Here is a 12,258-nt window from a genome sequence, read left to right on the forward strand (position 1 = left end):
CTCCTGTCCTGTACTGAATTGCTTATTCTGATTTTACTGCAAACTGTGAGTTTCTCACATTGTGCATTAAAAGTTGTGGAGAATCAAATAGAGTCCCCTTCCTTTCCTGTCTGGAGGATGTCCATCATCTATAGTTCTTTCTTCCCCAGCCTGACTATCCCTGGCCTGCCCCTCTCATTTATTGGATTTCAGGTCTTTCAATCTTGCAGGCTGAACAATGTGAGCATCACCTACGGTCATCTGCATACACGCAAAGCCTAGAAATGTCCACTCCTCTAGACTGACATACACCATTTTGTTGTTTTCATTACTACTTCAAAGAACCAGCCCACTGCTTGCATCAAGGCTGAGGGTTCCTTAGATGAGTATGTAAGCAGGTGCAGTCTATTTTCTCCACTGCAGGTGGCGATCAGCCCCAGCGGCAACGCAGATGGAAGAGGAAGTTGAGAAAAGCTATATTTATCTATGATTTCCTTGGTCACATGAGCAGTAAGCCAGTTGGATGCACATGCCCCATGTGACCCTGGCAGCCATCTTAGGTCAATCAGAGTCTATTTTAGACTGTGACCCCTGGGTTTGGCGAGCTTTATACGAGTAGACAGGGAAGGGACAGGTTCCCCATCTAACAGGGACAATGCCAGGGTTAGGGAGAGGTTCTGGGGGAGTAGGGAGAGAGCAGGGCCTACGTCTACCTTTCCAGGAAGCTTCCCTTTTGGGTTGGACCAGCCATGCCGCACTTCACTCCTCGTATCAGACACGGTCAGCATCCCTGAGTCCTCTGACCTCAGTCAATGGATGCACAGTTGTAAGTGGCACCAAATGGGTGAGCCTCACTGGAGTGCCTGTTTGCACTAACCTGCGGTTTTTATACATCCTTCTTTGCAAAATGGAACTTTGTGTATTTACTGCCCACCACATCTCATTGCACCTACTCAACAAGTACTACAGCAGGTTGCTATGATTTTTTTTTCAGGAAGCTATGTACCCTGCTTTGCCTCCCACCATTCACAATCTGCCTGCATTGCATAGAGCAGTGTTTCTCAACCTTTTTTTCTGTCAAGGCACCCTTTAAAAATTATGAATAGTCTCAAGGCACCCCATTCTAAAATGTAAAACCTATTCTAATAGTTTTACACAATGCAGCAACATCCACACGTAGGACACACAACCTTAGAGGTGATTTATTCTTCCAAAGCAAATACACTTTTGCAAACTGGTACTGACTAGTATTCTATTGTTTCTCTTCTCCCTAATTTTTTCTCCATCACTCCGCTAATGTGACCCCAACGCTGATGGAGAGGGGCAGGGGAGGGTCAAACAAGGATGCTATGCAGGCGACTGACATCCTCAATATCAACTGATGATGCCATTGGTCATTAGGATGCCGGCAGCTAGAAGGTTGTAATGGTGCACAATGAAAACCTGCTTTGTGTGAGTAAAAGGCAGGCTTCATCCACACGCTGGCTTGTATACATTTTTGTTGTGCAATTTTTAGACATTTTGCTAAGGCACCCCTGAAGAAACCTCAAGGCACCCTGGTTGAAAAAAGCTGGCACAGAGAAGCATAGGGAAGCACAGAGACCTAGCGACATCAATGAGTATAAAATAAGTTTTAAAATGAAAAAGAAAGGTTTTATTTTTAATTTAAATGTCAGTAACGTGCTGATTGGGCAGAAAGGGAGGAACCTGAGAAGGCAAAATAGTGGATTGAACTTCAGGTTTAACAAAACACATGTTAACATGCTACTTAATGCCTTTACACCTCCCAACCACCACCTTCCCCATAATTCCCAGAAAGGGCAAGGTGACAGAGTCTCTTCAATTTTTAAAGACCATACAAGCTTCTAATATTATTATGTCATGCCCTTAGTTATGTAGTGTATCACCTTCACTTTTGCAATAGATATATATCATACCTTCATATAATCATATTGGCAGGTAAAGGACTCCAGCTCAAAGGTTGTGAACATGTAGCTGAGGGTATTCCCCATTGTGGTCTGTATTGTCCAGTTGCAGTGTTGGTTGGAAGGATATGATTTTGGATAGTTTGGACTCTCCAGAATGCCACTATTACGGTTACTGATCAAGATTCCCTGGCAAGCTGAAAGTTAAATGATATAAAAGACAACATTTATACACGTTCTCACTCAAAGCTGAACCCCAGACAGCAATCACGTTGGAAGAGGGGGAAGCAGCACTAGAAGCCAAGCAGGTGTGCTACATTCAACATTCTGACATGGAAGATTTCTGAAAGGAGCAGAGAGACAACCTAATGAGTTTGCTGTAGCTTTTTGCTGTCCAAAAACAGGCTGGGGAAGGGGATTTAGCTGCATTGCATAAGAGCAGGAGAGAAAAGTCAGGTCACCAACCTGGTAGTGCTTTGTATATCTCAGGATAGACATACAGATATATAAACCCCATGTAAGTATTTTAACTCTGGATTATAAGGGTTACCTGGTGTTTCATTTATTACATGCATTTATATAGCGTTAACAATTTACATAAAGTACATTCACATCAGTGCCTGTCCTCATGGCGCTTACGTCAAGTCAGGGGTGCTCAACCTGTGGCCCGCAGGCCGCCATCTGATGTGGCCCATGACCACAAACTAGGGAAGCGCATGCATATGCTCTGGGATGCTGGGTCAGCAATCCCAGATTGGGATCAACGGGTTGCCGACCCGCCATCCCAGAGCATCAGAGTGCATGGAGCCAGCAGCAGAGGAAGCTGGCGACTGCAGAGGGAGCAGGAGCCGCATAAGCCAATGCTTCCTCTGTAGTTTCAGGCAGAGTGATACCAAGTGCCATCGCCTGGGACCTTTCTGGCAGCCTGGGGAGCAATGCCAGCAAAAGCTGAAGGGGAAAGGGTTAGTGTTTTTTCTACATTACATACACTGTATTTTTGCAGTGGGCATATTAGCACCTATAAAAAAAGGGTAATTAAGCTGCTTTCACACTGATCCACAGGTGAAGCGCATTGCTCCTGCGGTCAGCAAATCATTTCATTGTTTGCTGACCAGAGTCATAGACTTCTACTATACCCTGCGTTTTGTGGTACGCTTTCTGAAAGCACATCTGTAAGATGGATGTAATAGAAGTCAATAGCTCAAGCGCATCAGTGTGAAAGCAGCCTTAAAGGGGGCTCAGGACAATAAGGGCTAGTTAACATTTGTGGTTTGGGGCTTGGGAAAATCCCATAGTTCATTGTGGCCACACGACTGGTTACCAAATCACAGAGGCGTAACTAGAACCTTCAGGGCCCCGGTGAAAGAAACCATGAAGGGCCCTTCGGACGCCTGGCCGGGGCCCTTCCATTCAAGCCTGGGGCTCCTCCCACTGATCCCGGGACCCTTTACTCTCATTGCTGGGCCCTTTATTACGGTCCTGCAGCGGGACCCTTTCACAAGTTCTGCAGTGGGCCCCCTTCCTGCCATCTTGGGGCCTCCCCACGGTGGTGGAATGCCAGGGCCCTGTCACAAATGTGACCTTTACGATCCTGGAAGTTCACCCACTGGTGTCAGTAGTTTTTATTTTTTGGTATTTTAATTGTATTATTTTTTATCATTTTATTAAATTTTTTTAAAATGTCACTGACTAGGACTCTGTCCATTCAGAAAAGGAAGGAGCTGGTAAATTATATATTTGCTGACCACTTCCTGGTTCTCTATTGTGACACATCCCCTGCAGCAGCACAGTAGGGGGGAGGACCAGGGGAGCACACAGGGGTCCAAAGACAGCAGAACACAAGTGAACTGGATAGGAGGAGTGGCGGAGGCAGCATACAGAGGAACCAATCTCCTCCATTTTCCTCCTGCAGCTACAGGAGGAAAAAGGAGGACAGTGATTTCTCTACACGCTTTACCCGCCGCCCCTCCTATCCAAGTGTACAGGGGAGCCTCACAGGCCCCCTGGAGCATGGGGCCCGGTTGCAATTGCAATCCCTGCAACCTCTGTAGTTACGCCCCTGCCAAATCACTTAAGTGGCCCTCGCCCCTGAGCTAAGGTCTCTGCCTCACATGCATACATAGACATACTAGATACATTTTATACAGGAGCCATAAACCCTTCCATTATTTTCTCACGGTGTAGGAGGGAGCACAGGGAGAACCTTCAAACTCTATGCATGTAGTGTCCTGGTTGGGATCCTGAGGACCCCAGTGCTGCAAGGCAGAAGCGTTAACCACTAAGCCACTGTGGTCAGCATTTTTATATTTTTCAGTAGTTCTGACATCTATTTTTTTCTATAGTAATTATATTCATTTCTGAAATCTAGATAGGGCACCTTTTCCTTTTAGCTGGGCAATGTCAGCGTTTTGGTTCAGAACTTGCTTTGGCAGGCTGGAACTCTGTGTTTAATTACAATTGTGCTCAAAGGTTTGCATACTCTGACAGAAATATTTAAATTTTGGCAATGGTATTGAAAATATGACTGATCATGCCTGCATTCACTATATCTGGTCTCCCACAGTACACAGAGCATAGAAATGTAATTATTTTAGTAAATATAAACTGCTAAGTACCTTTTCTCATCAGCAGTCTTGTGACATCATCATAGTCTGGTTAAAGCTTATGGGAGGAGTTTTCATTCTCCCATAAATGTCCTATTAGGATGCAGGAACCTTGACCCCTTCCCTGTGCTAATCACATGCACTGTCCAAATGACTCTAGTAATACACACCAAACTGAGCATGTGCAGCTTGTCCCTGAACTCTGTACTATCAGGAAATGATTAGGGGACATGGTCTTTTTAACAATGCAGACGATTAACCCCTTAGGTTCCACGGTGAGTATAACAAGCATGCTTTACTACATATACAGACTGATTTTACTGTTGTGGGTTTAGTAACACTTTAAGGATAGTGATCATATGAAGCCATTTATTATCACATTGTTTGGCTACCTTTTTAAATCACAATGATAACAGAAATCACCCAAATGGCCCTTATCCAAAGTTTATATATCCTGGAATGTTTGGCCTTGGTACAGACACAGAAGGTGACACACACAGGTTAAAATGGTACATTTTCCACATATGTGGCTTTTTAAATTGTAATTAGTGCCTGTGTATAAATAGTCAATATGTTTGTTAGCTCTTACGTGGACGCTAGATACTGAGCCTTGGGGAGCAGAAAAGAACTGTCAAAAGACCTGCGTAACAAGGTAATGGAATTTTATAAAGATGGAAAATGATATAAAAAGATATCCAAAGCCTTGAATATGCAAGTCAGTACTGTTTAATCCCTTAAGAAGTGGAAAAAAGGGATCTCTTGATACCAAGCCATAGTCAGATAGACCAAGAAAAACTGCAGCCACAACTGTCAGAAGAATTGTTTGGTATACAATGAAATACCCACAGGTAACCTGCGGAGAAATACAGGCTGCTCTAGAAAAAGCAGTGGTTGTTTCATGGAGCATAATACGACCATACTTGAACAAAAATGAGCTGCATGGTCGAGTTGCCAGAAAGAAGCCTTTACTGCACCAATGCCACAAAAAAGCCCATTTACAATATGTCCGACAACACCGTGACACGCCTTGCAGCTTCTGGTACACTGTAATCTGTAGTGACGAGACCAAAATAGAGCTTTATGGTCACAACCATAAGCGCTATGTTTGAAAAGGGGTTAACAAGGCCTACAGAAGGCCTATAGCGACAAGAATACCATCCCCGCTGTGAAGCATGATGGTGGCTCACTGATGTTTTTTGGGGGCGGGGGTTATGTGGGTATGAGCCCTAAAGGCACAGAGAATCTTTTGAAAATTGATGACAAGATGAATGCAACATGTTATCAGAAAATACTCGCAGACAATTTTCATTCTTCTGCACGAAAACTGTGCATGGGACACTCTTGGAGTTTCTACCTCGACAATGACCCTAAGCACAAGGCCAAGCTGACCCTCCAGTGGTTACAGCAAAAAAAAGTGAAGGTTCTGGAGTGGTCATTACAGTCTCCTGACCTTAATATCAATGAGCCACTCTGGGAGATCTCAAACTGGCGGTTTATGCAAGATGTCCATAGACTTTGCAGGACCTCGAGGCATTTTGCCAAGACAAATGGATAGCTATACCCCCTGCAAGAATTCTGGACCTTATAGACAACTATTACAAAACACTGCACGCTGTCATAAGGGGGGCAATACATTAAGAACTAAGGGTAGGCAAACTTTGAACAGGGGTTATTTCATTTGTTTGTATGTTGCCAAGTTTTGTTTAATGATTGTGCCATTCTGTTGGTCTGCAGTTACAGGATATGAATCCCATAAGAAATAAAAGAAATGTGTTTTGGCCCGTTTACTGAAATTCTCTTTAAAAATGGTACATATTGTAAATTACCAATTCTCCAAGGGTATGCAAACTTTTCAGCACAACTGTATGTAGCAAGGTTTCCAGGCCTGTGGCCTGAGGTGGGTCTGCCGTTGTTACCGGTTACATCTCCAGCCCCTGTGAGCTGTGGCCCTGGGGGTGAGAACTGAGACATTGACAACTCTGGCATCTTTGTTTGGTTGTTTTAGTGTAGTTTTAGGAGATGGGAGAAGGGAATGAGTGGGATACACCTTTGCCTCGACTATGTACAATTCTGAAACTTTTGCAGCAAAAATGCCGGTTAGCACTCTCTTGACGCCAGCTGACGCCAGCCGACGCAGGACTCACGACCTGTGTAGGCTTTCCTGGGACTTGACCCTTCTCGATCTCCGCTGGTTCTTGGCACACCGGATCCACCTCAGCTCAACTTAGCACTCTCTGGATTCTCAGGCAGCACCCGAGACATCCGCTGCCTCTGATAGGAGGACAGACAGCTGTCCTCTCCCTCCTGGGACTCTGCTTTCCACCAAAGACAATGAGTCATGCTCTCCCTCAAACTTATACCCACTCCCAGAATCCTTTGCGGCAGAATCTGCCTTCTGGGGTAGTTACAAGCCTGAATGTATCCCTGATTGGGTTTCCTCCACTGCCCTATGAGAAGCCTCTCACAGAGCCAGTGGGGAGACTCCCCCTTCAGCAGACACACCTGGAAGCCATGACACCCTAACCAAAAATAAATCATGGCCCTGCTGTTAGGCAGACAAAGCCCACTATACATTTACCTAGCACCTACCTGTAGGATGCTACACGTATATATCGGATTTTAAATGCACAAAATCTAAAAACAGAACATTGTTAATGTAAAGACAATATTACAAGAGGTAATGACTAACAAATCCCAAAGGCTTGGGATTTGGAATATTGCTTAGGTATATTGTTTTTTTTTAGTCCAGCGATGGAATTTATCCCATACCCTTCAAGCTAAATGTGAGGCAACCTAGGAAATTTTATTATTTTGCATGATAAGTAAACCAGAACTGTACAAAAATGCCCCCTCCAACCTGTTTTACAGTTTACAATTCCTATACCATTGTGCCAAATACCATCTGCCACTGGTGCCCAGAGGTACCAAAATAGAGCACTTAGTACAATCATTTGCTTTGCCCCAGTACTATGATGGGGAGGTCAGGGGTGTGTACAGCAGCATGCAAGAATTGACTCAACACAAGCTGATTTTTAGATTGACATTTGCAGGGGCACTGGTGGAAGTTGAGAGATGCACAGGAACAGGGGAGGTAAGTATGGGCACCCGAGGCTACTTACTGTACAGAGAGTAGGGTGGGTTTGGGAATTTTGTTTAAGCATGGGTCAGCTTTAATATTCCCAATAGTATGGTATATGTATAATTTCCCACACTTTGATGGAATTTAAGATGTGATAATAGCGTTCTCCAATATTTTTTAGTCCTACAACATTTTAAATTATATACAGAAAAAATATAATTTTAAAGTAACAAAATAAGCAAGCACACGATCACATGCAGCCTCATATTCTAGTTAATTAAAAAATAAATTCTATTGGAACTAAGAAAGAAATTAAATTACCAACAAGGCAGGTTTTCTTCACAGCAAGTAAAAAGTCCTATTCACCATGCCATTGGCTGTCACACTAATTCCTTAGATTAATTATTTTACTGATAATACTGCTCTGTGATACTGATACTAAAAATTATACTGTAGCTATTTTAGCATTCTTCACCATATGACCTGTTATTATTCTGCCTGTCTAAACCAGAGGTCTGCAAACTTTCTAAACAAAGGGCCAGTTTACTGTCCTTCAGGCTTTTGATGGTCAGCAGAATTAGAAAAAGTACTGGCATCAGTGGAAGTAAACAATGCCATAGGCTTGGTAGTCAGTGGGGGTAAAACAATTACAGCACAAAGTGTCTGAGGTCAATAGCAGGGGGAATAGAGCCCCATCCTTGGTATTATTTGGAGGAATCGTGCCCCATCATTAGTATTGGTTGGAGGAATAATGCTTCATCATTGGTGTTAGTTGGGGGAATAGTGTCCCACCATTGGTATTAGTGGAAGGAATAGTGCCCATCATTGTTATTAGTTGGAGCAATAGTGTCCCATCATTGGCATTGATTGGATGAATATTGTCCAATCATTGGTATTATTTGGAGGAATAGTGTCCCACCACCGGTATTAGTTGGAGGAATAGTGTTCCACCACTGGTATTAGTCGGAGGAATAGTGCCCCATCATTGGAATTAGTTGGAGGAATAGTGCCTCATCATTGATATTGCTTGGAGTAATAGTGTCCCATCACTGGTATTAGTTAGAAGAATAGTGCTCCATCATTGGTATTGGTTGAAAGAATAGTGTCTCATCAATAGAATCAATGGGAGGGATAGTGCCCCATCATTGGTATTAGTTGGAGGACTAGTGCCCCTTTATTGATATTGGTTGGAGGAACAGTGTCCCATCAATAGTTTTAAAGGGAAGAATAGTTTACCATCATTGTTATTAGTTGGAAGAATTGTGCCTTATCATTAGTATTAGTTGAATGAATAGTGCCCTAGCATTGTGTAGCACCCTCCTAGGTAGGTGCTAGAGAGAGAGTATAGTTTTGAATCCTTTCTGTGTATCAGAGGGATTGCAGGTAAATCTATATTGTTCTCTGCCTACCAGAGAGTAGGATCTGCTAGTGAGGTCTGCTCAATGTGCTCAGGTGCAACTCAGTCTGTCTGCAGAGTGTTTCACACTGGTCCAATAGGGAGGCATATTGGACAGTGGGAGGAAACCTGACAAATGAGAGCACAGGCCTTTGGTACAGCCCTGGTGATTTGGCAGAGGAGAATGCCTCAGTGCATGGTGGGATACTGTATAAATGAAAGGAGCACATGTGCTCAGTGTCTTTCAGCTAGAGAGTGGAGTCCCAGAGGGAGGGGGCAGCTGCTTCCTCCTCTGTAGAGGTGCCATGTGGCCTCAGGTGGTCGACGTGAGTGCCTAAAGAGCTAGAGAGGAACTGAACCCAGAGGTCCTGTAAAGTTGACTGGACAGGGAGACACTGGAGGATCTGATTCTGCAGTACAGTAAGTACAGATCTGGGTCAAGGGGCCTGACCTGGGGGGGGGGCATCCCTGCAGCTAGAAGAGTCAGTGGACGGTTGTCAGTAAAGGAGATGCTAGTGAGTGTCCTATAGAGAGAAAGTAGATCACAGCAAGGAGACTTAACCCTTTCCATATATATGGCAGTATGGTCTAAGCAGTGTGACTGCTACCACAAGCAACCTGGTGAGCCCATGTGAGAGTTGTCCTTATCAAATGTGCATAGTTCTAGTTGGAGTATCCCACTATTATTTTCTCCCATCCAAGTTCCACAATAAAAAACGATAATATCCGCGCTATGGAGAAAATGTTTAGAAAAGGCTGCCCCTAAAATATAGACTAAAGTCAATATTTAAAATTATGAAAGCAAGTGAGGTAATTGGCGCTGCCTAAAATTATATAAAAAATAGGATAAAACAGTAAAACCAATGACTAGTGTGTAGAGGATTTCTCAGATCAATGTGAAACAGTAATTCAATATATAGGGAATCTCCCAAATATAAATAGATATAAATATGCAAAGCGATAGATTGATAAAAACACAGATCAATATATATGCACATATGATTTAAAAACTTATATGGTGCAAATGGTGCAGGAAAAGTGCGCAAACACCAATAAAATTAATTAAAGTGAAATTGGCCAGTGGGGTATCTGACCAGTGAATCAACGGAAATAGATGTTGAATTTAATCTGTGAGAAGGATAACTGTGCAACAAAATCCTAGAAGATGTATAAATATGATGGGTGAATAAGTGCAATAACTATAATAAATTACGAAATAAAGTGCAGTATAATCAAAGATAATCTGTAGTAGTAGTGGATAGTGCTAAAGTGCTAATTAGTGCAAATAACTCAATTTTAGAGGTGTTGATAACAAAAACCTCATATCAAAAACTTATAAAAGAATTAATCTGTGGTTCTGCTCAAAAAATGGATAATTCAATCGATCAAATCAATTGGTAAAGAGTCCTTCAAAGTTCATTAAAGGGTGAGCTATGGCAATATTCTATTCCGTGGGTGGGTGTTTTGTAGTGCTCCAGAAGTATAGGTGCCGGGTGTGGGGACAGTGCACCCCTCTTGTTCCCAATTTGTCCCGCACTCATCAGATGATCGCACCCCTACAGGGGTATCCAGCGTATAAGACCAAGATCCACTATCCGGTCATAGAATATACATGTATGTTGATCCTTCTGGTGTAACCCTCTTGGAGCCGTATGGATCGTAAATATCAGAGTGAACTCATGGGGAATGTATCCAGGGCATCATAGGGAAAAAGAGCCTCATATAGTGATGCATCGTTTAAAATGTAATCTTTTATTAAAGCATCAAGAAACGTACTCACATTTAGATGGGTAAAACAAGCGACAGGTATAGTAGGAACCGCGAGACCCTCTTTAGCGGTAGCTTCCGGGACGCCGAGTTAGCCAACCACTGGATCTGCGCTCCAACGATGCGGAAGTGACGTAATTACGCTTGACGCGTTTCATCATCAATGACGTCTTCAGAAGTGTAAAGACCGTCACCTCCGCTCCGTGTATATGCTGTGTGGTTACTAGGCAACCGGATGAAACAAGCTGCTTAGCCAATAAGGGAATCTTTTTGTATAAACGGTCATCTGTTGCTAGGCAGACTTAGGATATACGAATGATTCCGGATGGGTGTTATTTAGACTGACAAACGGCCAATTGGCCAAAGGCATGCTATTTATCAGTTGTTGCCAGGTAAAAAGACTAATGTTAATTCTGAGAGTATACTTAATAAATGGTAAAAGGTTAGTTCTGATTTCTATGGTTACTGATTGCTTTAATACAACGGAGGAATTTGCTTTAACTAGAAACGGTTTATGTAAGAGATATTAAATGTATTAAAAATATAGAACGTTCACCTCTTTGGAATTTTCTATAGATAAAAACATCTGAAGAAATTTTGTTTTCATAGTGGCTGGGCTTTAAATGTATAGATACATATATAAATAAATAAAATGCAACCCTAAGGGGTTATTTTGATGTAAAATCCGGTTAATTTGGTAAAAGTAGATTTTTAATTTAAAAGGGAGGAGTATAAATATCTACTAATAAATATGTAATATCACCATATCTGGATGTTAAGAGAAAATAACAAGGGAGACAGTGTTTTATGAGTATAAAAAACATATAAATAATTTTAAAGAAGAATTATGTGTGTCTTTTAGTAAAAAATATGTGAAAGGTTTATGTAGAATTATTATATGAATTCCTTGCATGGAATTTTTATTATAAAATGTATTCCTTATATTATTGTATATAAATTATTATCATATTTTTTCGCATATAAAATTCTTGATAAAAAATTCTTATTGCATAAAAATGTTGTTCCATAAAAAATCAGATCATGTGGCGGAGGAATAGTATATATCATGTATTAAAAAAATTATAGCCATATAAACTGACTGGGTCAGGTTCCCAAAAAGGCCCTAAATATTTTAAATATTCCAGACCTTTAAATAAAATTGGGTCTATATGTATATATATATATATATATATATATATATATATATATATATAAGCTTTCTTGAGAATTATGCAAGCTAGATATTGTTCGTTAGAAAAGTGCATAAATAGAGAATTATTGTGAACCTAGGAAATTGTATCCTGAGGGTCAGTGACCCTATTTTTGAGGCAAAGTAATCGTTAGGTTGGTACTGTCCATCCTGTGGGCCAATAACCACATATCATAAACAATATAATCATGTACAAACAATATAAACATCCAATAATATACAAACATTTCACATCTTTATATTTAAAGAGGCTTTTAGAGTGTTATGTTCTTCTAAAAATGAAGTCCTAAATGTGAAAT

General features: G+C 41.7%; 1 protein-coding gene across 1 annotated transcript in view; it reads right to left on the reverse strand.

The window, feature by feature from the left end:
• The window catches only part of CUBN (cubilin), a 439,455-nt gene that overhangs the window by 246,484 nt on the left and 180,713 nt on the right, over window positions 1-12,258 (reverse strand). The window contains exon 27 of the mRNA XM_082257511.1: window positions 1,917-2,101. Coding sequence (XP_082113637.1) covers window positions 1,917-2,101 — 185 coding nt within the window. The remainder of the gene's footprint in view (window positions 1-1,916; window positions 2,102-12,258) is intronic.

This window comes from Pelophylax lessonae (assembly GCF_965119305.1).
Source record: "Pelophylax lessonae genome assembly, chromosome: 5".
Lineage (NCBI taxonomy): Eukaryota > Metazoa > Chordata > Amphibia > Anura > Ranidae > Pelophylax > Pelophylax lessonae.